The sequence below is a fragment of the Myotis daubentonii genome, chromosome 15 (assembly GCF_963259705.1).
Source record: "Myotis daubentonii chromosome 15, mMyoDau2.1, whole genome shotgun sequence".
Classification (NCBI taxonomy): domain Eukaryota; kingdom Metazoa; phylum Chordata; class Mammalia; order Chiroptera; family Vespertilionidae; genus Myotis; species Myotis daubentonii.
The window spans coordinates 12,622,893-12,648,348 of NC_081854.1; the positions used below are offsets into that span (position 1 = coordinate 12,622,893).

At 45.3% G+C, this 25,456-nt stretch overlaps 1 protein-coding gene, 1 long non-coding RNA gene and 1 other non-coding gene across 6 annotated transcripts; 1 reads left to right on the top strand and 2 right to left on the bottom strand.

The window, feature by feature from the left end:
- Nucleotides 1–6,136: 6,136 nt before the first annotated feature.
- ZNF45 (zinc finger protein 45) lies at nt 6,137–16,437 on the bottom strand. 3 transcript variants are annotated; one of them, XM_059666274.1, is made up of 4 exons: nt 15,642–16,437; nt 13,512–13,638; nt 12,212–12,307; nt 6,137–8,052 (listed from the first exon to the last, which is right to left on the bottom strand). In XM_059666274.1, exons 1-4 carry the CDS (start codon nt 15,753–15,755, stop codon nt 6,389–6,391), a joined length of 2,001 nt encoding a protein of 666 aa, XP_059522257.1. In that variant the 5' UTR covers nt 15,756–16,437; the 3' UTR covers nt 6,137–6,388. The 3 variants fall into 3 exon arrangements, with proteins under 3 accessions (XP_059522257.1, XP_059522258.1, XP_059522259.1); XM_059666275.1 differs by lacking the exon at nt 12,212–12,307 and having other exon boundaries at nt 15,642–16,436; XM_059666276.1 differs by lacking the exons at nt 12,212–12,307; nt 13,512–13,638 and having other exon boundaries at nt 15,642–16,403.
- A 1,106-nt stretch (nt 16,438–17,543) lies between these two features.
- LOC132216773 (uncharacterized) lies at nt 17,544–24,427 on the bottom strand. 2 transcript variants are annotated; one of them, XR_009448794.1, is made up of 3 exons: nt 23,674–24,427; nt 17,820–17,974; nt 17,544–17,732 (listed from the first exon to the last, which is right to left on the bottom strand). It is a non-coding gene; the product is annotated as an uncharacterized LOC132216773 (long non-coding RNA). The 2 variants fall into 2 exon arrangements; XR_009448793.1 differs by having other exon boundaries at nt 17,545–17,732; nt 23,890–24,422.
- LOC132217664 (U6 spliceosomal RNA) lies at nt 20,778–20,884 on the top strand. Its single transcript, XR_009448944.1, has one exon. It is a non-coding gene; the product is annotated as a U6 spliceosomal RNA (small nuclear RNA).
- Nucleotides 24,428–25,456: the final 1,029 nt, after the last annotated feature.

Genomic DNA, 25,456 nt, shown 5'->3' on the forward strand with positions numbered 1-25,456 from the left:
CCATCACTAAGGGGGCTCTTAGTTAGAATAGCAACAAGTGAATCTGTCTTGGATAATACCATGTACCAAATTCAATCCCAGATAAAACTTAAAAGTATTGTGGTTATTACACAAATAAAAATATGATCCACCAAACAATGCTCCTCTATCAGAATCCCATTCAAATACTTGGTGAAGATTCATGGATTTAGACTCCCCAGTCACTTGAACTATAAAAAAAAGTCCACCTCAAAGATGCAAGCCTTACTCCAAAGAGGTCATTTAATTTCTACCCAGTCCTAACACCACTCCTAATAACCCTGTGGTTCTCCCAGATACCATGCCACCCACTGGCATACCCAACACCCTCCCTCCACAGCTTCACTGAACCTATGTCCATAACAAACTCCTTTAACAACCTCCGCCACTACCTCTTGCCAATGCAGTCCTTTGTGCTGTGATCACCTCCTGGAGATGCACACTGATATCCTTCATTGATGCTATTTTGGTTTCCATAAAACAGCTAATTTTATTGAGTACTAGAGGCAAAGTGCACAAATTTTGTGTACTAGGGGAGGTGTCCCTCAGTACAGCCTGCACCCTCTCCAATTTGGGACCCCTTAGGGGATGTCCAACTGCCGGTTTAGGCCTGATCTCTTGGGCCTAAACCGGCAGTCGGACATTCCTCTCACAATCCAGTACTGCTGGCTCCCAACCGCTCGTCTGCCTGCTTGCCTGATTGCCCCTAACCGCTCCTGCCTGCCAGTCTGATCACCAACTAACCACTCCCTGCCAGCCTGATCGACACCGAACTGCCCTCCCTGCAAGCCTGGTCCCCCCCAACTGCCCTCTCTGAAGGCCTGGTCGCCCCGAACTGCCCTCACCTGCCAGCCTGGTCCCCCCAACTTCCCTCCCCTGCCAGCCTGGTTGCCCCTAACTACCATCCCTGCAGGCCTGGTCCTCCCCAACTGCCTCCCTCCCCTGCAAGCCGGGTTGCCCACAACTGCCCTCCTCTGCCGGCCATCTTGTAGTGGCCATCTTTGACCACATGGGGGCAGCCATCTTGTGCAAGGACATGACGGTCAATTTGCATATTACCTCTTTATTATACAGGATTTTATTGATGTTGGATAGCAGATCATACTGGTGCCTAGTGACTCTTCAAACTTTAAAAAGAAAATAATCTTCACTATTAGGAATATCACTGGACACCAAGTCCTTGGAATTCAAACACCCATCTTTTATCACTTGTCATGACCCCAGTGAAATTGCCCATCTCCATCTTAAGTTGGATGCTTGATCTAATGAACATTTATATTAGTGTAAGCCCTGTGATATCTATACAAGAAACATATACAGTATATATTTGGTCTTCACCCCCAGTTTCTGGCACAGAACTCCTAAACCCCGTGGAATTTCATGTGTGATAGGAGCCTCTTTTGTCCCAGTGAAGCAATGGTTGATGGGCCCCTCGATAGCTTCAGGACAGGGGCTGGTTGTCAGAAAGACCAAGGCACGATTAGAAAGTTGGAACTTTCAGTCCCACACCTGCTGATTTCCAGGGAGGGGAGAGGGGTTTCAGCTTGAGTTCAGTCACTCATGGTCAATGACTTCATCCGGCATGCCTCCTTAATGAAACTTCCACAAACCTCTAAAGGATGGGGTTGAGAGCCTCCAAGTTGGGGGACACATCTAAGTGCTGGGAAGGTGGCACATTCAGCGGGCATGGAAGCACCAAGCCCTACACTCATACCCTGCTTTATGAATCCATCTCATTTGGCTGTTCCTGAGTTGTATCTTGTATAGCGTCCTGTAATATTAAGTAAACTGTTTTCCTGAGTTCCATGAGTTGTTCTGGCAAATTATTGAACCCAAGAAAGGGGTTGTGGGAACTTCTAATTTATAGCTGGTCTGTCAGAATTACAGCAGGCCCAGGATTTGTGATTGGAGTCTAAAGTGGAGGCAGTCTTGCCCTAACCAGTTTGGCTTAGTGAATAGAGCATCGGCCTGCAGAATGAAAGGTCCCAGATTCGATTCTGGTCAAGGGCATGTACCTTGGTTGCGGGCACATCCCCAGTAGGGAGTGTGCAGGAGGCAGCTAAATTGATGTTTCTCTCTCATCAATGTTTCTAACTCTCTATCCCTCTCCCTTTCTCTCTGTAAAAAATCAATAAAATATATTTTTTAAAAAATAAAGTGGAGGCAGTCTTGTGGGACTGAGCCCTTAATCTGTAGGGTCTCAGGCTAACTCTGGGTAGTTAGTGTCAAAAATGAACCAAATCATTGGACATCCTGGCGGTGTTGGAGAGCTGGCGAAGTGGTGTGGGAACCCCCTCCCCGCTCCACACACACCCATTTGGTGTCAGCAGTGTTGGGAGTAAACAGTTCAAAAGCTCAAATCCAATGCCCTTACAATTGGCCATGTTAAATAGACCTCAGGGAATCTGCCACTTGCTATTAAATTTGTAAATACCCACAAAGTCCCATTAAAGAAGGTATTAAGGAATTATGACCTTTTTGTTGTTGTTGTTAATCCTCACCCAACGATATTATTCCATTGATTTTTAGAGAGTGGAGGGAGAGGGAGAGACACACAGAGAGAAACATTGATGTGAGAGAGACACATATTGCATTAGGCTACTGACATCTCAAGGTGGTCCTTTGAAGGGAACCTCTGTCTGCAGGTGGGCCAATAATACAGGAAAATACTCCAGAAAAATTCAACAAATAAAACAATAGTCTATGATTTTATTTAATTACTAAGATATTCCAAGAGACTTCCTGAATCCCCACTTATTTCTTCTGGCTCCTTCTGATGGCTGAATTAACATTATCTGGCCCCACATTACCTTTCGGGAAGCTATCATAACTGCTTTGCAAATGTGGTCTCTTTCAAATACAAGTTTATTTATAAGAAAACCCGGATGCATGGCCAGTGGCTGAGCGTTGACCTAAGAACCAGAAGCTCATGGTAGGGGCACATGTCCGGGTTGAGGGTTCCATCCCCAGTGCATGCAGGAGGCAGTCAATCAATGATTCTCTCTCATCACTGATGTTTCTATCTCCCTGTCCCTCACCCTTCCTCTCTGAAATCAATAAAAATATGTTAAAAAACAAACAAACCTGGAGGTTTCCATGCTAGCCTAAATGTCAGAGGTGAAGACCACAGGAAAGAAACTTGGGTGTTTGGTTTAATGCCAGCAACCTGGAAGCATCATCCGGCCTGTGTCCACTGCCTCCCCTTCACAACCCTCAGAAGGTTCACCCGCCACCTGATAAGTGCTTGTCCCCTCCCATCACCCTTGTTGAACTTCTCTATAAAATGCCTGCACACTGACCGCTCTCTCTGTCCTGGACCTTCTTCTGGACAGCCATCCCCTCCCACCTGTGATCCCACCAAATCTAGCCTTGGGGGCGAGAGGGGGCGAGGTCTTCACACCACAGTGGATATGCGTATCAATTAGCAGGGAAAAAAATAAAACTTCTTATAGATGACATAACTGTCTATACAGAAAGACCCAAGGAATCTACACAACCGTTACTTTAACTAATATGCAAGTTTGGCAAGAATGTAGGATACAAGGTCAACATAAAACAGTCCACTGTATTTCTATATACTACTAATGAACAATTGGAAATTAAAATTTGAAAAGTAAGTATTGTTTACTTTGACACCAGAAAACATGGAGAACTTAAGAATAAATCTAATAAAATATGTGTGGGATCTATATGCCGAAAACGACAAGTTACTGATGAAAGAACTTAAAGGAGTCCTGAACAACCAGGCAGATATAGTGTGTCTATGATTTAGAAAATTCAATAATGCTAAGATGTCAAATTCAGTTCAATCCCAATATAATCCCAAGGGAGGGTTTATTCTTAAAAATCAAGAAGCCAATTCTAAATACTACTGAAAAGCGAACAAATAAGACTAGCCCCAATAATTTTGAAAAAAATGTAGTTGGCAGACTCATACTCTCTGGTTTTAAGACACTGTATTAAACTACATATGGCAAAATAGACAGATAGGCCAATGGAACCAGAGGCCAGAAAGTCCCACACATGTACGGTCAATGGATTTTTCACCAAGGTGCAACAGCAATTCGGTGTTCAAAGGAGGCTTACTTTTATGTTCATATGCAAAAAAGTGGATCCTGGACTCTGACCTCACACTTTGTAAAGGTGAATTCACATGGATCATAGCCTGAAATGTAAAACCTGAAACCATAAAATTTTTATTTTTTAAAAAATTATTTATTTTTCCCTTAAAAGAGGAAGGGAGAGGGAGAGAGAGAGAGAGAGAAACATCAATGTGAGAGAGAAGCATTGGTCAGTTGTCTCTGGCATGCACCCCGACTGGGGACCAAACAACCAGGGACCAAACATACAACCTGGGCATGTGCCCTGACTGGGAACGGAACCAGTGGCCTCTAACTGCACTGGATGACACTCAGCCAACTGAGACACACCAGGCAGGGCCGAAACCATTAAATGTTCAGATTTAAAAAAGGAGATAAACTTCTGTGTTATTAACCAATGCCACCCCAATGAATTTTTTTAAAAGGAGAAAAAGATCTTTGTAAACTTGGATTAGGCAGGGCTCTTATATCTGAAACCAAAAGTGCAACCCATGGAAGAAAAAAATTAAACTTTATAAAAAATTTTTTTAACTCCATCTGTGAAAAATAGTTAAAAGTACAAAATTGCACAGACGGATAAAAATCTTTGCAAACACATGGGTGACAAAGAACATGTATCCAGAACATACAAAAAAAAACTCTCAAAAATCAAGAACAAGAAAATAATTCACAAAAGAAAATAGGGTATATGGGAAAGCAAGAACAAGTAAAGAAGCCCTGGCTGGTTGCTCAGTAGTTGTAGAGTGCCAGCCCGTGGACCAAAGGGTCATAGATTCAATTCCCGGTCCAGGGCACATACCTGGGTTGCAGGTTCAATCCACGCCCCATGGAAGAGGCAGCTGATCAATGTGTCTCTCTCACATAGATGTTTCTCTCTCTCTCCCTCTGGATGATAGCCGTTTTGTCTTTTAGTTGTAGTTTTGATGTGGTTGTGCGAGGCAGCAAGTACAGGTGATTACCTATGCCGCCATCTTGGTTCCTCCCTAAACTTGAGATTACTTCAAATTATATGCATGCAAATCTCAATTGTTAGCATACAAAAGTGCTGCTCATAACAGCTGAATAGGTTTCTGGACCTACTAATAGTTTGCAACCCTCAGTTTGATAAACACTAGTTCACAGGACATGCAGGTTTGTAAATGTGCCCGTGTGTCTAATTTAAATTGTGCTCCAAGCCTTGCAGAATTCCTCTTTTAAGTGTAATCTTATATAAATATTTAGAGATGAACTGAACAGAAATTTCAAATATGGCTGTTCTCTCTTTTATGCATTAACAATTACTGGCCCTGGCTGGTGTGTCTCAGTGATTTGAGCGCCAGCCTTTGAACTGAACGGTCTCAGGTTTGATTTCTGGTCAAAGGCACATACCTGAATTAAAGGTTCCACGTGTGGGAGGCAACCAATTGACATGTCTCTCTCACATCAATCTCTCTCTCTCCTTCTTTTCCTTACACTCTCGCTAGAAAACCAATGGGAAAAATATAGTGAACACCCACAATGTGTTAAGTACTGAAAAGGCAGAGTAGATTTGGCAGTCAACTAAGTTGTTACCCTCTTCACACTTACATTCTAGGGCAAGGGTGGGGAACCTTTTTTCTGCCAAGGGCCATTTGGATATTTATAATACCATTCATGGGCCATATAAATTATCAATTTAAAAATTAGCCTGCTATTTTTGGACAAACAGGGCCAGACCAAAAGATTTTTTTTAATATATATTTTATTGATTTTTTACAGAGAGGAAGAGGAAGGGAGAGAGATAGAGAGTTAGAAACATCGATGAGAGAGAAACATCGATCAGCTGCCTCTTGCACACTCCCTACCGGGGATGTGCCCGCAACCCAGGTACATGCCCTTGACCGGAATCGAACCTGGGACCCTTCAGTCCGCAAGCCGATGCTCTATCCACTGAGCCAAACCGGTTTCGGCCAGACCAAAAGATTTTGTGGGCCTTATCCAGCCCACAGGCGGATGTTCCCCACCCATGCTAGGGGAGTTTCTAGCATTTCATCTTAGTGTTGTTAACTTCAGATCAGACCCATCCTTTCTAAGCCTCTCTTCTTTTTAATATTTACTAACTGTCAAGGTTCTGCGTAAAGTCCTTATGTCTCCACTCTCACAAGGCTTCTCTGATGTGGTCACCCAACCATTGTGACATGTTGAGCTCTGGCTGAAGTACTCACTCTTTAAAATGAATGTTTTGCTTTCTGTAACAGGGCTGATCATTGGACTATTTTAGCACCCATTCTGAGGTATGAAAACATGTAATTTTACCGAGCTTCTTTCCTGTATGAGTTCTCTGATGAGGGAAAGTCTTTATCACCCCCATCGTCAACATGAACTCGCTGATGTTTTGTAAGACTTGAGCTCCAACTGAATACCTTCCCACACTCCTCACATTTGTACGGCTTTTCTCCAGTGTGGACTCTCTGATGGGCTTGAAGGTATGAGCTCCTACTAAAGACCTTCCCACACTTCTCACATTTATATGGTTTCTCTCCAGTATGGACCTTCTGATGGAGATGAAGCTGTGACCTTACACTGAAGCCCTTCCCACACTCTGCACACTGATACGGTTTCTCTCCCGTGTGGACTCTTTGATGATGCACATGAAGACTTGAAGACTGACTGAAGGCCTTCCCACACTTCTCACATTTATAGGGTTTCTCTCCTGTGTGGATTCTACAGTGAACCTTCAGTTCTGAACTCCGACTGAAGCCCTTCCCACATGTACCGCATTTGTATGGTTTCTCTCCAGTGTGGCCTCTTTGATGGGACAGAAGATTTGAGGGCTGACTGAAGCCCTTCCCACACTCCTCACATTTATAGGGTTTCTCTCCTGTGTGGATTCTACAGTGAGCCTTCAGTTCTGACCTCCGACTGAAGCCTTTCCCACAGGCATCACATTGATAGGGTTTCTCTCCAGTGTGGCCTTTTTGATGGTCCAGAAGATTTGAGGCCCGACCAAAGCCCTTCCCACACCTCTCACATTTGTATGGTTTCTCTCCAGTGTGGACTCTCTGATGGACTTGAAGGTGTGAGCCTGCACTGAAGCCTTTCCCACACTCCTCACATTTATAGGGTTTCTCTCCTGTGTGGATTCTACAATGAATGTTAAGGTGTGAGCTATGCTTAAAACCCTTGCCACATGCATCGCATTTGTATGGCTTCTCACCTGTGTGCATTCGCTGGTGAGCCTGCAGTCGTGAATGCCAACGGAAGCCCTTCCCACACTTTTCGCACTTGTAAGGTCTCTCTCCCATGTGAACTCTCTGATGGACTTGAAGATGTGCACTCTGACTGAAGCCCCCCCCACACTCCTCACATTTATAGGGTTTCTCTGATGTGTGGGTTATCAGCGAAGTTTGACAATGTGAGCTTTGCTTAACATTTCTCCCACACTCCTCAAATTTGTGTGGATTTTCTCCTGTAAGAACTCTCTGATGATGAGGAAGATATGACCTTTGACTAAAATTCTTACATGATGTATCACATTTGTACGATTTCCCTCTACTGTGGACTCTCTGATGGGCTTGAAGACTTGAAACCCGGTGGAAGGCATTTTCACATTTTTCACATTTACAGGGCTTCTCTCCTGCATGGGCCGTCTTATTAATTTGAGGACAAGAGTCCTGAATAACACCTTTCTCGCACATCTCTTCTTTGTGGCATTTTTCTCCATTATGGACTCTGTGGTGAACCTGAAGATGCGAACTCTGATTAAAGCCCTTACCGAATTCCTCATATTTATAGAGCGCATCACCTTGTTTTTCCAACAGAGAGCCAGTTCCTTGATTGTTTACTGTGGAATCTTGACATCTGGTTAAACCCTTGGTAACCTGTTGCCAGATTTGTGAGTGGAAAAACTCTTCATGGGCCAGGTCCCTTAATCCAATTTCTTGAATAACCTCCATGTTACGTAGACTCTTGTCTCCTAAAAGAAGAAAGAGAATTTGGAGATGGGCATGTGGATGCTTTTGTTCAGAAATGTCAAGGTTATACATAAACGTAGGCCAACACCCTGAGGCTTTATGGAACCAGGAGAAAGCTCCATTTTTATTATCATGAATCATGTTCTCTGATTTACATGACTCTGGGAACCAAGAGATGGTCCACCAGGCTCCCATTCACTACTCACTAACAAGACACATTTAGGCATTGTACTAGGTTTCAAAAGTGAGCCACAAGTTAGAAATGTGGTGGCTGCAGAGCAAGAAAAATACTTCCTCGACAACTCAACCACCCCAGCAACCTACAACTTCTAGTCTGCAGCAGCCAGGGGAGCAGGGCTCTGAACAAAACTCTGTGGGTCCAGAACAGGCCGTGTCTGTTCGGCATGCTGCTGTTATCAACCTCGCTGGAGCAGGAAGCTTTATGCAGTCCCGGGCAGCTGCAGTTGTGGTCCCTGGGGCATCACATGGATATGGGCAGCGGTGGCAGCACAAACAGCTCAGCTACATCATCAACTGGCACACAGACAGCTAATCAAAAAGTAAAAAGAAGGGACGCACACCAACCACTCCAAAATTCTGGGTCTTGCATTATTTCCCGCCCTCTTTTTTTTTTTAATATATTTTATTGATTTTTTACAGAGAGGAGAGGAGAGGGATAGAGAGTTAGAAACATCAATGAGAGAGAAATATCGATCAGCTGCCTCTTGCACGCCCCCTACTGGGGATGTGCCCGCAACCAAGGCACATGCCCCTGACCGGAATCGAACCTGGGGCCCTTGAGTCCACAGGCCGACGCTCTATCCGCTGAGCCAAACCTGTTAGGGCTCTCCTCCCTCTTTTTATGAAACATAAAATAACTGAATCAAAAGGATTCTGAGTTTCTACTTCACTTCTGTTTTTTAAAAGGTGTCTGTATTTCACACTGCTAGCTGTACAAACTTTACACAAAAGCAGAAAGAACCCTATGATTTTTAGCTAAAAACGGGGAAATGCTTTAATGAACCATCAGGGTTGGCTGCTTAAGTCACTGCTTTTGCAAAACGGTTTCATTGTGCATGATACATATGGAAGAGGCCTCAGAAACACTAGTCACATCTTTGAGAAGAGTGTAGTTTGATATTTCTTTAGTATAAAAGGTTTATACAGAGCATAACAAACACCGTTTTTTACAAATCGGTTTTGGAAAAAATACTTTGATGATGAAGCTGCACCTAACTAAACACCTTCTCTTCTGCCCACTGTATGCGCATCTGTCCAAAATGCTCAGGGTGCCTAGGGAAACCCTTCCAGACACATTAGCAGAGGGTGTCCCCAGGCAACGCTGAAAGCCTTTGCTTTGAATTATTTTATTGGAAGTTTACTCCAATGTTCAGAGCCTTTGAGACGCTGAGCTGGTTGGAAAGACACGTTTGGGAGAAAAATCCTTATACATCCACGTGTCTGAAGTTCAGAGTGTAAGCGGAGAGTGTCCTTCACCTCCTGCTGGGAAATATCCTTCAGGAGGACATCGGGGGTGGGGTGGGTAAAGGTTTACAGTAAAAATATACATCACTCTCTCGCCCGGGCCAGTGTTGCTCAGTGATTAGAGCAGCATCCCATGCATAAAGGGACTCAGGTTCAATTCTGGGTGAGGGCACATACCCAGGTTGCAGGTCCCATCCCTGGTTCGGGCACATACAGGAGGCAACCAATTGATGTTTCTCGCGTGGATGTTTCTCTCTCTCTCTCCCTTTCCCTTCCTCTCTCTCTAGATCTAGAATCAAGGATAAAAGTGGCCATGGGGCCTATGGCTTTCTTTGGTTTTTGTACATATTTCCTTTCTGTGTGTGCAAAATATTTCCTTTTTCAAGTAGAAGTCAATATTTAGAGTCCCAGGAATAATGTCTATGAAAGTAGACTCTCAAAATGATGGGTAGAGATACATTTTCCATATGGACCACACCAATGGTTTACAAGCTGAAGGCAGGAGGTAGTGAACTTGAAAGGAATTTAGTAGCTTTTGATGAAAATTAACAAAAAAGGAAAATATCAGAGGTGCTTTGTAAGCAGTAAAGGCATCTCTGTATAAAATGGCTATTAAGAATCTTCATTCGAAAAAGCAGTTCTTAACCAAGACAGTATGATTCACTACTAAAGGCTGCAGGAAAACCACAGGGGGAAAACGATAATCAAGGTGGTTACAAATGAAAAGCTAAGCTTTTCCATCTATACCCAAAAGCACCTAATAAAATTAGACACCTGTCAAGGGGAAAAACTGTTCTAGACTATACCTTCATCACAGTTATTTTTTTTTTTAAATCCTCTGGAACTGGAGAGCATTATGCTAAGTGAAATAAGCCAGTCAATGAAGGAAAAATATCACATGATCTCACTCATTTCTGGATAATAAAGACCATTATAAACTTATGAACAAAAATAGATACAGAGGCAGAGCTGCCTCGAACATACTGTCAAACTACAGCAGGAAGGCCGGGGAGGGTGGGAGGGCAGGAGGGGGGTGGGTAAGAGATCAACCGAAGGACTTGTATGCATGCATATAAGCATAACCAATGGACATAAGACACTGGGGGGTAGGGGAGGCCAGGGGATTGTCAAGGGCGAGGAAAAAAAAAAAGGAGACATATGTAATACTCTTTGTAATACTTTAAGCAATTAAAAAAAAAAAATCCTCACCCGAGGATATGTTTTTGTTTAATTTTTTTAGGGAGAGGGGGAGAGAAAGAGAAGAACATCGATGTGAAAGAGAAACATTGACCAGTTGCCTCCCGTGGTTCGAACCCACAACCAGGAATGTTCCCTGGCCGGGGATCGAGCCCGTGACCCTTTGGTGCATGGGATGACATTCCAACCATAAGCCACACCGGCCAGGCCACACATTTTTTATTACCACACTTTAAGGATCTCAGAGATGAATGGAAAATGGTCTATGTAACCATCATTCACTCATTCATATATTTGATATATTTGATAAATATTTATAGCACACCTGCCTTCTTCTAACTCTGCTCTCTATAGTGAGGATAAAGCAATAAAGAAAACAGAATTTCTCTGCTCCTGAGACTGTATTCCAATGGACTATAGTACGATAAATAAAAATATATGTTAAGAAGGTAAGTGCTTAGACACCAACTAAGACAGGGTAAGGGAAGGGAGTGGAGGCAGAAGGTATTATGCACAGAGGGGTCACGGAGGCCTCTCTTATGAGGTTAATATTTGGGAAAAGCCCTATGTGAGGTAAGGGAGGGGCTGGGAGAATGACGAGGGAAACAGTGCTCCCGACAGAAAGAACAGGAAGAGGGTGACGAGGCGGGAGCACGCTTGGCACAGCAAAGAGCCCAAACCGGACGGAGCGGATGACCAAGGGGACAGTGACAGGTCACGTTTATAGAGGGATGGGGGGGGGGGCGGGGGGGACAGAGCCATGTGGGACACTATAAGCCACTTTAAGTACCTGGATTTTACTTTGAATCAGAGAAGAAGCTAGTAGAGATTTTGAGCAGAGGACCGACAAGATCTGACAAACACTCATAAAATCACTTGGAGTAGAGAATTCATTGTAAAAGGGCAAAACAGGGGAGTGAGAGCCATACAGACTGCTGCAGGGATCCACAGACGAGGCCCTGACTCAGGCCAGCACCACGGTGGTGGAGGTGACAGGTGGCTCAGACCAGCGTCTCACTGGTGGAGGTGACAAGAAGCAGGACAGCCCTAGCCGGTTTGGCTCAGTGGATAGAACCATCGGCCTGCGGACTGAAGGGCCCCAGATTCAATTGTGGTCAAGAGCACAGGCCGGGGTTGTGGGCTCGATCCCCAGTAGGGGGCGTGCAGGAGGCAGCCGATCAATGATTCTCTCTCATCATTGATGTTTGCTGTGTCTATCTCTCTCTCATTCTCCCTTCCTCTCTGAAATGGATAAAAATATTATTTTAAAATAGAAGCAGGGCAGAGTTTAAACCCAGGCTGTTTCCAGTTGGTGTGGTGTGACTCTTAGCTGGAATTTACCTACTAATGTTAATTTGGCTCCTTGGGAGTGTGAGTGTTTTGTCACCTTTAAAAACATAATCCTGCCCCTAATACAAATGTATTCTGTCCTTAAAAAAAAAAATAGAAGCAGGACAGGCTGAGTCCCACGGCTCTCACCTGAGGCGCTGTGGCTCTGGGTCGCTGTCCTCATCATGCAGAGCTTCTCTTCTCTCTCTAACCGGGGGCTAACACCTGCTGTGAAGGGCAGATGCCCTGTGAAAAGGCAAGGGACGAACATTTACAATTGATACATTAACGGCCAAAATTAGTAAAAAATGTGACTTCTCACTGTATCACCTTCAGATCGTCAAAATTCATGTTTTCCAAACTGTTAATTATGGCCTGCCAGAGAAAATGCAGTTTATGCAAAAACCCCAGGACATGTAGATGTTAAGTATAAACTACTGAGGGGAAAACGTTAATTTTTGAATATACTAAAAACTGCTGAACTATATACTGTAAATGGGTGAGCTGTATGATACGTAGGGTATGTGTATGTAAACTACATCTCTATAAAACAGTTAAAATGTAAAAAAAAGTCTATCTTCATCGCACCCCCTCCACCATTTCTCACCCCATTCTCGGCACAGGATGCAGATTTCACTGCCGTGTGCAGTGACTGCCGGGGGCTCTGCTATTTTCTACCCCATTTTATTTCACTAAAAAGTGCTGGTTCAGCCCTAGCCAGTTTGGCTCAGTGGATAGAGTGTCGGCCCTGGGACTGAATGATTCCGGATAAGGGCACGCACTTCAGTTGCTGGATGGATCCCCAGGCCTGGTCTGGGCGAGTGTGGGAGGCAATCAATCGATGTGTCTCTCTCACATCGATGTTTCTCTCTCTCTGTCTCTCCCCTCACTTCTACTCTCTCTAAAAATCAATGGAAAAATATCCTCGGATTAACAAAAGTGCTGGTTCAATTTCCTAGATGGGTGTCATGACCCACTAATTGGACATGATCACAATTTGAGAAAGGCCAAAAACATGTTAACAGTCACACTGCCAATTTATACCTCATTTACAAAACACACTTAGCTGGGGAAGGAAGACCAGAAAGATGCCATGGCTGTCTCACGCTGCTTAGAAAACTGGCACCTTAGCCGGTGTGGCTCAGTGAGTAGAGCGTTGACCTGCGGACTGAAGGGTCCCGGGTTCGATTCCGGTCAAGGGCACACGCCCAGGTTGCAGGCTCGATGCCCAGTGGGGGACATGTAGGAGGCAGCCGATCAATGATTCTCTCTCAGCACTGATGTTTCTATCTCTCGCTCCCTTCCTCTCTGAAATCAATAAAAATATATTTTTTAAAAACACTTTTAAAAAAGAAAACTGACAACCAGCTACAGAGCTCCAAAGCCCCACACATCGAAGGACACAAACAGCGCAGGGGGCTCAAGTTCAGTCGCAGAGCGCCTTCCTCACCCACTGAGACCAGGTTCCAGAAGTTCTCCAGCATCACGTCTCGGTACAGCGTCCTCTGGGACGGGTCCAGCAGCGCCAGCTCCTCCTCCGTGAAGACCACAGCCACGTCCTGGAACGTCACCGCCTCCTACAGCACCGCACACAGGTGACCTCAGTCCCATAACCAGGCTCACGGGAGAGGGGCAGCATTGAAAGCAGTTCTGGGTATTTTACAGCAATTCAGAGGAGAAGTCTGCCCCAGGGGTATGTAAATCTGAAGTACAAGAAACCTCTGGATTTGCTTATTCTCCTTCGGTAACTGAATTTTGTCTGTCTGGCTGCTGCCTTCCAGGACAAACACAAAACTTTTCACTTCTTCATCAAACACTTTCCAAATCACAGATGGACTTCCAAGACCTTCCACTCTGCTCCAGGATTTTTTCCCTGAGCACTAAAGATTTCAACAAATGCGCCTCCCTGACACTCATTTTTTAATTTTTTTTAATTTACTTTTATTTATTTTCTTTCTTTCTTGATTAAGGTATTACATGTGTCCTTAATCCCCCACAGCCCCCCCCCCCCATACTCATTTTTGAACATTCCCACAGGGGGGCCAGGGCTTGGGGGCACGGAGTTCAGGGTTTCCAGCGAGCAGGGAAGGGCTTCGTGGTTGGTCCAGAATTCAGCCAGGGTCTTCCCGGCCGCGGGTCAGCTCCACCTCGGGCCCCCACCCTGCACCCCACTGGTTGAGTCTTGTCGGTGCCTTGACCAGGAATCAAACCCAGAACCTTGGCATATCAGGACGATGCTCTAACCAACTGAACTGCCTGGTGGGGGCCAACAAATGTGTTGAAATCATTGGTAATCTGATCAGTAAAATACAATTATTTTGGTTATTTGCATTATATGATAATTAATAAGTGCTTCATAGTTTCATATATTTACTGGTCATCTTTACTTTTTCTTTAGTACCTTTGCTCAGACTCTGATTGGGATTTTTTATCTTATGACTGTAAAATTTCTACTGGAGATTTTAAGTTTTGTTTCTTTATCGTATGGCTTATTAATATTGCCACTCACATTGCACTATTAGTCTGGTACAGCTTTGAGTACAGCCTGATTTTTCATCCTTGACTCTACTGACGTATTTGGCCAGATAACCACTCTTCATTGTGGGGCTGTCCTGTGCGTTTAGGATGGTTAGCAGAATCCTTACCTTCTACATGCGAGATACCAGGAGCCGTCCTCAAGTTATGACACCAAAATGTGTCCAGGTGTCCACTGGAGGCAACATTGCCCCTGATTAAGAATCACTGGTACACAGTTTTGTCTTAATTTTTTATATGGAAACTGTGTTCGTCACTGGACTGCAGCACGTGCAGGTGCAACAGAAATCATAGAGAAGATGGGGCCACTGAAGAGTGAGCAGGGCGAGGCAGTATTTGAGGTGTTTTCTTTTTTGAAAAATATATTTTATTGATTTTTTAAAGAGAGGAGGGGAGAGGGATAGAGAGTTAGAAACATCGATGAGAGAGAAACATCGATCAGCTGCCTCCTGCACACCTCCTACTGGGGATATGCCCGAAACCAAGGTACATGCCCTTGACTGGAATCGAACCTGGGACCCTTCAGTCCACAGGCCGACACTCTATCCACTGAGCCAAACCAGTGAGGGCTATTTGAGGTGTTTTCTATCCACCAGCATAACCAGGCACCACACACAAAGGGCTAAGTCTCTGACTGGGGAATTTTTTTCCCTTGTCTCTCTGTCTTTATCCAAGTAAAATTTAGGAGTCTTTTTGCATCAGTTGGATGAGTCCTGGCCAGGTGGCTCAGTGGGTTATAGTGTCATCTCATACACCAAAAGGTTGAGGGTTCGATTTTCAGTCAGGGCACATACCAGGTTGCGGTTTCAATCCCCGGTCAGGGCATGTATGGAGGCAACCGTCGACGTTCCTCTCTCACATCAATGTCTCTCTCTCTCTAGTAGAAATTACCCACACTAAAATAAAAAGTAGTGATCATCTGACCATACAAGGGCCCTGTATGCCTACTGTTCTCTTTAATCGTTCCAAGAAAAAGAAACAGGATGTGTCTAATCATTGAGAAAGAGATGACAATTTAAAACCTAGACAGGCAAGCCCAACTCACCTTGAACTTGGCCATTTTGTCCCCCTGCTCGGGAAGGGCTGAGTCTTGGGAAGGCACAAGGGGGAAGAAGGAAAAAAGCATTAGATTCTGGCCAAGGGTGTCACTAACCCCCATGACTGCGTTATGTGAGCCCCTCACCCACCCTGTGAACACACACCCACTGGGCCTGGTGCCCTGATGAGCAGAGTGCAGACTGCCTTCCAGACACCTTCAGCCAAGAGCCCCCGAACAGTGAGCCACCTGCCCAACCACAGACGGAGGCCCTAATGCAAGTTCATGCAGCCCTCAGGGGACGATTCTAGTTCTGGGGGAGTGGACACTGAGGGTAGAGGACACAGGTTAAGGGAGTAGTCTCTGGGGCCAAATGACACTGCTACTTAATAGCTGTGAAATCTTGAGCAAATTATTAATATCTTCATGCCTTAATCCTCTCTTCTGTAAAACGGAGGGATTAACAGTACCTATCGCATAGGATTGTGATAAGAATCAAGTGGTAGGCAGGAAGCTCAGCGAACACTTTCAGGGCACCTTACTAGTAGCAGCAGAAAAGCAAGTAACACATGCCCGGCTGGCATGGCTCAGTGGTTGAGCGTTGACCTATGAACCGGGACGTCGCAGTTCGATTCCCAGTCAGGGCACTTGCCTGGGTTGTGGGCTCGATCCCCAGTGTGGGGTGTGCAGGAGGCGGCCGGTCGATGGTTCACTCTCATCATTGATGTTTTTATCCTTCTATCCTTCTACCTCCTCTCTGAAATCAATAGAATATATATCTTAAAAATAATAAAAAGTAAAATATATATTTGCACATATATTAAAAAAAAGGAAAAAGAAAAAAAGAGAAGCAAGTAACATAAAACCAGTCTCATAAGTGGTTCCTGTCAGTGGAGCCTTCAGAGGAGGCTGTTCTGTCATGTGACCTCCACATGACCTCTGAAATAGGTATTCTTTCTAGCTTTCGCATACTTAATTTGATGCCTTTGCAAAAATATTTAAGAGTAGACAATTTCTTCCTGTATAAAGTATACATAAGAAAATTTACTATTTAACCATTTTGGGTATATAGTTCATTAAGTGCAACCATTCATACTGTTGTGCAACCATCACCACCATCCATCTGCAGGAATTGTTCACCATCCCAAAGTGAAACTCTGTACCCATTAAACAATAACTCTCCACCCCTCCTCCCCTCAGCCCCTGACAAACACTATTCTTTCTCTATGGATCTGACTATACAGATGACTTTTTTTTTTTTTTTAAAGCTAATAAGTCCTGCACTGACAGGTGTGGCTCAGTTGGCTGGAGCGCCATCCTGTACACCAAAAGGTTATGAGTTTGATCCCAGGTCGTGGCACATATGGGAGTCAAAGGATCAATGTTTCTCTCTCACATCAATGTTTCTCTCTTTCTCTCTCCCTCTCGCTAAAATAATAATAATAATAATAATAATAATAATAATAATAATAAAAACACCCACCCTAACCGTTTGGCTCAGTGGATAGAGCATCAGCCTGCGGACTCAAGGGTCCCAGGTTCAATTCCGGTCAAGGGCATGTACCTTGGTTGCGGGCACATCCTCAGTATGGGGTGTGCAGGAGGCAGCTGGTCGGTGTTTCTCTCTCATTGATGTTTCTAACTCTCTATCCCTCTCCCTTCCTCTCTGTAAAAAATCGATAAAATATATTAAAAAAAAAAATAAAAACACCCTGAAAATAAAAAAACCTAAAAACAACATCCTTGGGTGAGGATTAAAAAAAAAATAAGCTATTAAGTCCTTTCCAAATTTACTTTGTTAACAGCCGGGTCTTAAAAAAAACTATCATGGAGGTGAAGAGAAATGAAAAACCTGCGATTTATTTAACCATAAGCCTGGTGATCAATATATCATTTAAATGAACAAGCTACAGTGATCACAGTAATGATAAAAGCAACAAAAATGGCAATATTTAACATGAAATAAGCACCAAGGACACGGCAGGGGCCTTGAGAAGCATCCGGCATGTACTGTTTCATCATGGTACCTGTGAAGAACCTACTGCTGCACCAGTCGTGTGACCTGGCTCCAATCGCGGACCCCTCTGTGCCTATTCTCAGCTGTAAGAAGGAGAGAACGGAACGTCAGGCACAGGATTGCTGTGGGGAATGGAGGAGCTAATCCATGCAATGCCCTTGGCACAGCACCTGGCACTGTAGGAAGTTCTCAGCCAGTGACGACGACTGCTGTTCTCATTTCACAGATAAGGAAGCTGAGGCGCAGTGAGGTCAAGAGGCTGGTGGGCCCTGAATCCAGATCTCACATCAGAGCCAGTTTTCTAGATCTTGCCTCTTGGTTGCTCCTAAAGATAAAAATAAGCAGATGGGAGTTTAAGGGCTCACGGGAAGAGACGTGAGGGCTTGAGAGCTCGGGATAAAGGTCTGAGAGAAACGGGAGAGGACCTGAAGCCAAAGAAGCTGCTTGAGGGAGAAGAGAACAGAGTTGTGAAGGGTGTAGGCTCTGGAGTCAGACCACTGGTGTGTGAATACTGGCATCTCCAACTTGCTAGCACTCGGTGCTAGTGCAATGTGCTTCAATAGGCAACAGTGACTTACACGTGCCCCTGGAGGCAAATCCTCAGAGTGGAAAGGGAGGCTCCCACTTAGACCAGGGCTGTCCCAACGGAAATAAAACACAACTACCTGTGTCATTTAAATGTTTAGTAAACATACTGACTTAGGGTGGTGAACACACAGTACACTACACAGATGATGTACTGTAGAATTGTACACCCGAGGCCTACATGATTTTATTAACCAGTGTCACCTCAATGAGTATTGGGGGTAATGACAATAATCACCACCGCCCTGCAAAACCGCATAGGAAGGTTCGTCAGTCTGAGTGACGACACACAAGACACTTGGAACTGTGTCCGGCAGCTTAAACAGTCAATGGAAGTTACCCACATGGCTGCTTTAAAGGAAGGAGTCAGGGAGCCCCTTCCCAGGTGGCTGCAGCCGCACACACAGCCCGATGGGCAGACACCACCCAGCCCTTCCTCCCGGAGCCCTGCACAGTGAGTGTCCCGCCCAACCACACCCGGGGCCCTAATACAAGTTCTCCTGTAGCTCTCAGCGAGAATCTGATTCCAGGGGCGTGGGGGTGGAGATTGAGGGTAAAATGCCCAGGTTAAGAGATCATTAGTTAATCACTGTTTAAGTATGTATTAGTTAATCATTACTAGCCATCTGATTTCAGACAGCAGAACCCTGGTACGGTAAGGGGAACGCAAACCTTTCCCATCTCGGAAGAAATGCCCTTGGACTTTGTAACCCCCTTTGCTCTGGCCTCTATTTGCCTGGTGACTTCTGCTCAGCAAGAGTGCTTTGCAGGGAGACCTTTCCATTACCTTGTGGGGTGGGGGGTAATTAGTAGGTCAACCCTCTCCCTTGTGATTGCTTACTCGGCCGTCAGGTCCCAAGCACCTGAAACAGCACCTGTGACAGAGTAATGAAAGGGCGAGTCGTCTCGGGGCCTGACCACACTGCTGGCGGCCTCGGGCACCGACCCCCCCCCCCCCCCCGCCCGGACCCGACCCACGGCGGGGCGGGGCGCGGCGCGTGCCCTCGCCGGAGGAGATGGAGGAGGAGGCGATCGCCTACGCCCCCGGGAACGAGACGGAGGACATGGACTTCCTGCTGGGCTGGAACTGGTCGATCTACTGGACCCCCAGCAACCGGACTGGCCCCTGGAGCCCGGGCTCAGCTCGCCTGGGGGGGGCTAGGACTGCGCCCTCCATCTTGCCCTGGGTCCTCCATTTTTGGGGCGGCCGCCATGTGCTCAGGAGAGTGCCTTCTTCCTGGAAGCCCAGGCCCCTGCTGGCCACGCCCAGGATTTCTTTAAACTAACCAATGACAATCAAGGGACGTGCGCGCCATAGAGATGACCCCACTCGAGCCTGGCCAATCGGCGGGGCCCACAGTCCCCTCTCCTGCCCTCACTCCACCCCCCTATAAAACCCCCTGTCCCATCAGGCCTCTCTCTCTCGGCCACTGGAGCTTACCGTTGCATCGGTGAGTGTGGCAGGGGAGCCAAACCTAGGTTTGAAAATAAATGACTCTTTGCTTTTGCATCGGACTGACTGGCTCCCTGGAGGTCTTGGGAACTTTGAAATCTGGGCACAACAGTAACTGCTCAGCAGACACTCAGACCAGTGTCAGCACCTGGCACATGGAGAGACTAGGTTAAATGGTCCAAGGACTGAGCTGTAGAACTGAGGCTGATCCCAGCTGGGAGGATTTGGAGAGCAGGGGTTCTTTTTCTAAGGTTACCCTCTAGGTCAGCGGTCGCCAACCTTTCGGACCTCACGGACCACTGGTTGGCAACCGCTGCTCTAGGTCTTTCACAGTATTTGCTGTCCTCGGGCCAGATCGAGGTCATCTTTGGAAGGAAAAGAGCCTCTGGATTTTTTAAAATGCCATTTCAGGAAGGTGCTTTCTGTTCTTCAGAGTCAGTGCCTACATGGAATCCACAGAATGTGTCCATCAAAATACCGAGAACAAGTATTCCACTGCCTGCATAATTCTTCATTAAATAAATATGTTTGTTAGCTCAACAAACACTTGTGGAAACCTTATTAAGAGGATGTAGTTACCCGGTCTCCACTTGCTCACAGTCTAGTGGTGAGGAAACCAGCACTTATGCTACACACGGCAAGTAGCAGAGTAGTGACCAGGGTCCTCCAGAAGCACAGGGTCCGGGCCTTGAGGCCCACACTTGACTGGAGGGGGTTCTACGTACAGGTGGCTTGATCTGAGCCCTGGGGATGACCGAGCTCTATTAGCCAAAGAGAAATAGAGCCCCTGAAAACTGCAAGAGAACAAATGCGACAATGTAAGTGACGACAAACAGGAGGCAAAAGAAGATGGCAGGAACGCAGGGTTCAAACCAGGGTGGTGTGAACGTCCCAGCGATAGCCACAGGTCAGCAGGAAAGCAGCAAGGGCCCTGAGGAAGGGGAGTAAGATTCCTTTCCTGTTGGAAACAGATCAGCAGACAGGAGGAGGTCTGAGGGGGAAGAGGCTGGGGCCAGGGAGACTGTTAGGAGCCCGCACATCAAGAATCCCTTTTGTGCTCACTTCGGCAGCACATAAACTAAAATCGAAATATTAAAAAAAGAAAAAAAAAGAAAAAAAAAAGAAATATTACAGAGAGGATCAGCATGGCCCCTGCCCAAGGGTGACACTCAAACTCGTGTAGCATTCCGTATTTACGAACATCGCCAGTTTTATGAATGAACATGGGCTCCAACGCAGATCTGCTTTAGAAGGAAAGGACTGGGACAGCATAGAGCAAGGCTGTTCATTCATGGAGGAACCATGTTTGGCTGGAGATCACACATCTGTTAAATAGAATACCTCAACTTTGTTTCTTCTGGAGAGAAATAACAGTCTGAAGATGTTTGTTTTTGTTTTTTACCTAATTACCTGAATATGCAGCAAAGGGTTATTAGTATGTTTTTCAATGTTTTTTTCTTTTTATTAGTTATTTTGCATTTAAAGTAAAACTTGTAAATGTTTGGAATAAATAATGTCTAAAAATAAAGAATCATTTCCTTCAAAATTTAAAGCAAAGACCTTGATCTCCTGGAGCTGATCTTAGAATGGGGTACCCGGATAATAAAAATCCAATAATGCAGGGAGAGATGCTTTGAAGAACAATAAGGCCGGGTAGGAGGGGTAAGCAGGGGCTGTTACGGAATAAGTTTTTGTCATGGAACGCTTCTCTTCTATTTCAGCGGAGACCTCAACCTTGGGGGAAAGTGCCATCCTGATATCTGACATCTGAAGGAGGTGTAATTTGGCCAGAGGGAAACAGCCAATATTTTTGTGAAAAGTGAAAAGTCTGTCCTTTCTACCAATACTTCTCAAATTATAATGGCCCATGTGCCTGGAGACCCATGATGATACAGCTGCCCACAGTCTCACCCCCAACAATTCTAAACCTGAAGGTCAAGGATGCGGACACAGAATCTACAGTTCTAAAACTAGCCCAGGTGATGTTGCTGCTGCTGATGTCTGGATCACACTGGGAGTAAAATCAATCAAAACCAGCCCTCTATCAGTGATGGCGAACCTTCTGAGCTCGGCGTGTCAGCATTTTGAAAAACCCTAACTTAACTCTGGTGCCGTGTCACATATAGAAAATTTTTGATATTTGTAACCATAGTAAAACAAAGACTTACATTTTTGATATTTATTTTATATATTTAAATGCCATTTAACAAAGAAAAATCAACCAAAAAAATGAGTTTGCGTGTCACCTCTGACACATGTGTCATAGGTTAGCCATCACTCCTCTAGATACTCACAGACTTTGACCTCTTCACCTCCAACTTTTCTTCTGACCCCAACAGCCTGCCCTATTGCCCAAAGACAATAAAATTAACGAAGGGAAACACACATTACAAACTTTTCTTTCCCTCTGATCCTAACAAGCAGGATTAGAATCAAGGTTTGCTAGGATCAGAGGGAGTGCCAAAATCAACTCTAACCCCCTAATTTTACCCACAAGGCAACCTGGGCCATTCACAAAATACTCCCAATAAAAATTAAAGGAGTTGTCATTTACAGGCCCTAGCTTGTTTGGCTTAGCGGATAGTGTGTTGGCCTGTAGACCGAAGGGTACTGGGTTTGATTCTGGTCAAGGTTTCAGGCTCAATGCCCAGTAGGGGACATGCAGGAGGCAAGCCGATCAATGATTCTCATCATTGATGTTTCTATCTCTCTCTCCTTTCCCTTCCTCTCTGAAATCAATAAAAATATATTTAAATATATAACTAAATGTTTCTAGTAGACACATTGACTTAGGGTGGTGAACACAGTACAATATACAGATGATGTACTATAGAATTGTACACCTGAAACCTATATAATTTTATTAACCAACAAATTCAATAAATTCGATAAAAAGAAGTCAGCCTAATTTTAACAATACATTTTATTTAACCCAATATATCTAAAGTATTACCATTTCAACTTATAATCAATATAAAAATTGAGATAGTTTACATTCTGCTTTCATACTAAGTCTTTAAAATCTGTTGTGTGCCTTAATTAGCACTAGCCACAATTCCAGTGCTCAATAGCCACAGGTGGCTAATGGCTACTAGATTGGATAGTGCAGACGAACACCTTTTAAAGGCTGCAGAGATTGCATAATCATCACCCAGGAACTCCCTAAGTTCAAAAGACAGCAAATTAGTTTTAGGTTTAAACAATGGTTATTACAGGAGCTTTTGATTTTTGTCCCACTGTATGACTGAATTGAAGTATCAGAGCAGAAGGTGGGGGAGAAAAGAATACCTTCAAACATCTTTTTGCCTTTTCATTGATTTGCTACATCTTTCATGCTGAATACTCATCTGTGATAGACAAAGGACAACAGCTAGTCTGTAATACACGGAGGATTCACTGCGTGCCAGGCACTATTTCAAACACTTTACATATTAGCTCTCACTTAATCTTCACAAGAACTTCAGGAGGCAGCTATTGGTATTGCCCCTACTTGACAGGTAAGAAAACGGAGAGACAGAGAAGTTAGTAACTTGCCCAGCTACTGTGCACAGAGCCCTAGAGCTACGTTTCAAACCCAGCTGCTGAGGTTTGATCTTGGCTCTTTCCCCTGCTGACTGTGCCTCCAGGTCATTCATTCAATTGTCTGTGCCCAATTCTCCATTCAATATGAGATTAATAGGCCAGCCAGCGTGGCTAGGTGGTTGAGCGACAACCTATGAATCAGGAGGTCACAGGTTCTTGCCCGGGTTCCGGGCTCTATTTTTCTGATCATTGCAATATTAATATTAACAGCAACACCTTGCCAGACAGACGCCTGAGCTGTTCAAAACATTTCACTTGCACTATGCCATTAATTCTCAAAACAAATTTATAAGGCTCGTACTATATCGAAGGGAAACCGAGGCCCCGAGAGATTAAAGTTCTCGTCCAATGTTTGAGGGTGTGGAAGGGGCGGGGAAAGGCGGGGCAGCCAGGGAGACACTCACCCGTGCGGGATCCCGGTCCTCCCCTAAGGCGGGAACTCGCGAAACGCCCCCAAAGCAGGGGCCCGGCCCAGGGGAAGGCAAGCGGCAGCCCCGCCCCTCAAACCCGCTCTCGGCCTCCGACCGCAGCTTTTCCTGCCTGTGACCGAGGGCCGGCGGCTGATCCTGGGATTAGGTCGGAAAAGCTGAGAGAGGCTGCGGGATCCCCGGCTCACTCACCTCCCCGAGAAACCGAGGCCGCGAGCTCGGCCTTCTGCAGCGGAAGTGCCTCCGACTTCGCGGAGCTCCCGGACTACATTTCCCAGCATCACTGGGGGAACCGGAGCTGCTGCCCCGCCCCCGGGGGCGCTAGGGCGGCCTGATTCAAATTCCCGGAAAGAAGCTGGGTTCATAGCCTCGCCCTCGGGTAACCAAATGCCTCCATACATGCATAACACTTTATTAAACCTCCCTAAGGAACATGTCTGCTCTTTCCAAGAGCGGAAGTCCTCCCATCACAGGAGGCATCTGGACTACACATCCCAGAATCTTCTTTAGGGCCGAGCTTCCCACCAGCTGCAATTTTCTTTTCTTAAAAAGCATTAAATTGCCCTGACCGGTTTGGCTCAGTGGATAGAGCGTTGGCCTGCGGACTGAAGGGTCCCAGGTTCGATTCCAGTCAAGGGCATGTACCTTGGCTGCGGGCACATCCCCCGTAGGGGATGTGCAGGAGGCAGCTGATCAATGCTTCTCTCTCATTGATGTTTCTAACTCTCTATCCCTCTCCCTTCCTCTCTGTAAAAAATCAACATTATGTATATATATATATATATTTAAATGTATTTTTGATTCGAGAGGAAGGGAGAAGGAAAGAGAGAAACATCAATGATGAGAATCATTGATTGGTTGCCTCCTGCACTCCCCCACTGGAGATGGAGTCCACAACCTCTGACCTGGAATCGAACCCATGACCTTTCCTTTCACAGGCCAATGCTATCACCACTGGAAAAACACGAGCCAAGGCCGCCACAAATTCTTTTATTTTAAAAAATCTTTATTGTTGCCCTAGCTGGTTTGGCTCAATGGATAGAGAATAGGCCTGCGGACTGAAGTGTCTCAGTTCGATTCTAGTCAAGGGCACATACCCGGGTTGCAGGCTCGATCCCTGGTCCTGGTCAGGTTGTGTGCAGGAGGCAAGCAATTGATATGAGACATTGAGGTTTCTCTTTGTGTGTCTCTCCCCCTCCTTTCCACTCTCTCTAAAAAAAATTAATGAAAAAATATTCTCAGGTGTGGATTTACAAAAGAGAATCTTAAAAGCAGCAATATAAAAGCAGTTAGTTATTTACAAGGGAGCTCCCGTAACACTGTCAGTTGATTTCTCAACAGACACTTTGCAAGCCGGAAGGGATTGGCAAGAAATATTCAAAGTGATGAAAATCAAGGACTTATAACCTAGATTATTCTATCAAGCAAAGCTATCATTCAGAGTTGAAGGACAGATAGAGAGCTTCCCAGAAAATAAAAAGCTAAAGGTGTTCACCACCACCAAACCAGTAATACAAGAAATGTTAAAGGGTCTGTGTTTTTTTTTTAATCCTCACCCAAGAATATTTTTTCCATTGATTTTAGAGAGAGGGAAAGACAGAGAGAAATATTGATGGGAGAGAAACACATAAACTGGCTGCCTCCTGCACATGCCCTGACCAGGGCCCAGGCCAGGGAGGAGCCTGCAACCAAGGTATGTGCCCTTGACCGGAATCAAACCTAGGACCCTTCGGTCTTCAGGCTGACGCTCTAGCCACTG

Bases quoted from the DNA above. Each gene is read 5' to 3' on its own strand.
- ZNF45 (XM_059666274.1), bottom strand. From the start codon at position 15,755: ATGGGGGTTAGTGACACCCTTGGCCAGAATCTAATGCTTTTTTCCTTC. The intron at 13,639-15,641 runs GTGAGTTGGGCT...GCGGTGCTGTAG, and splicing joins ACAAAATGGCCAAGTTCAAG to GAGGCGGTGACGTTCCAGGA. The intron at 12,308-13,511 runs GTGAGGAAGGCG...GCCTTTTCACAG, and splicing joins CTGGAACCTGGTCTCAGTGG to GGCATCTGCCCTTCACAGCA.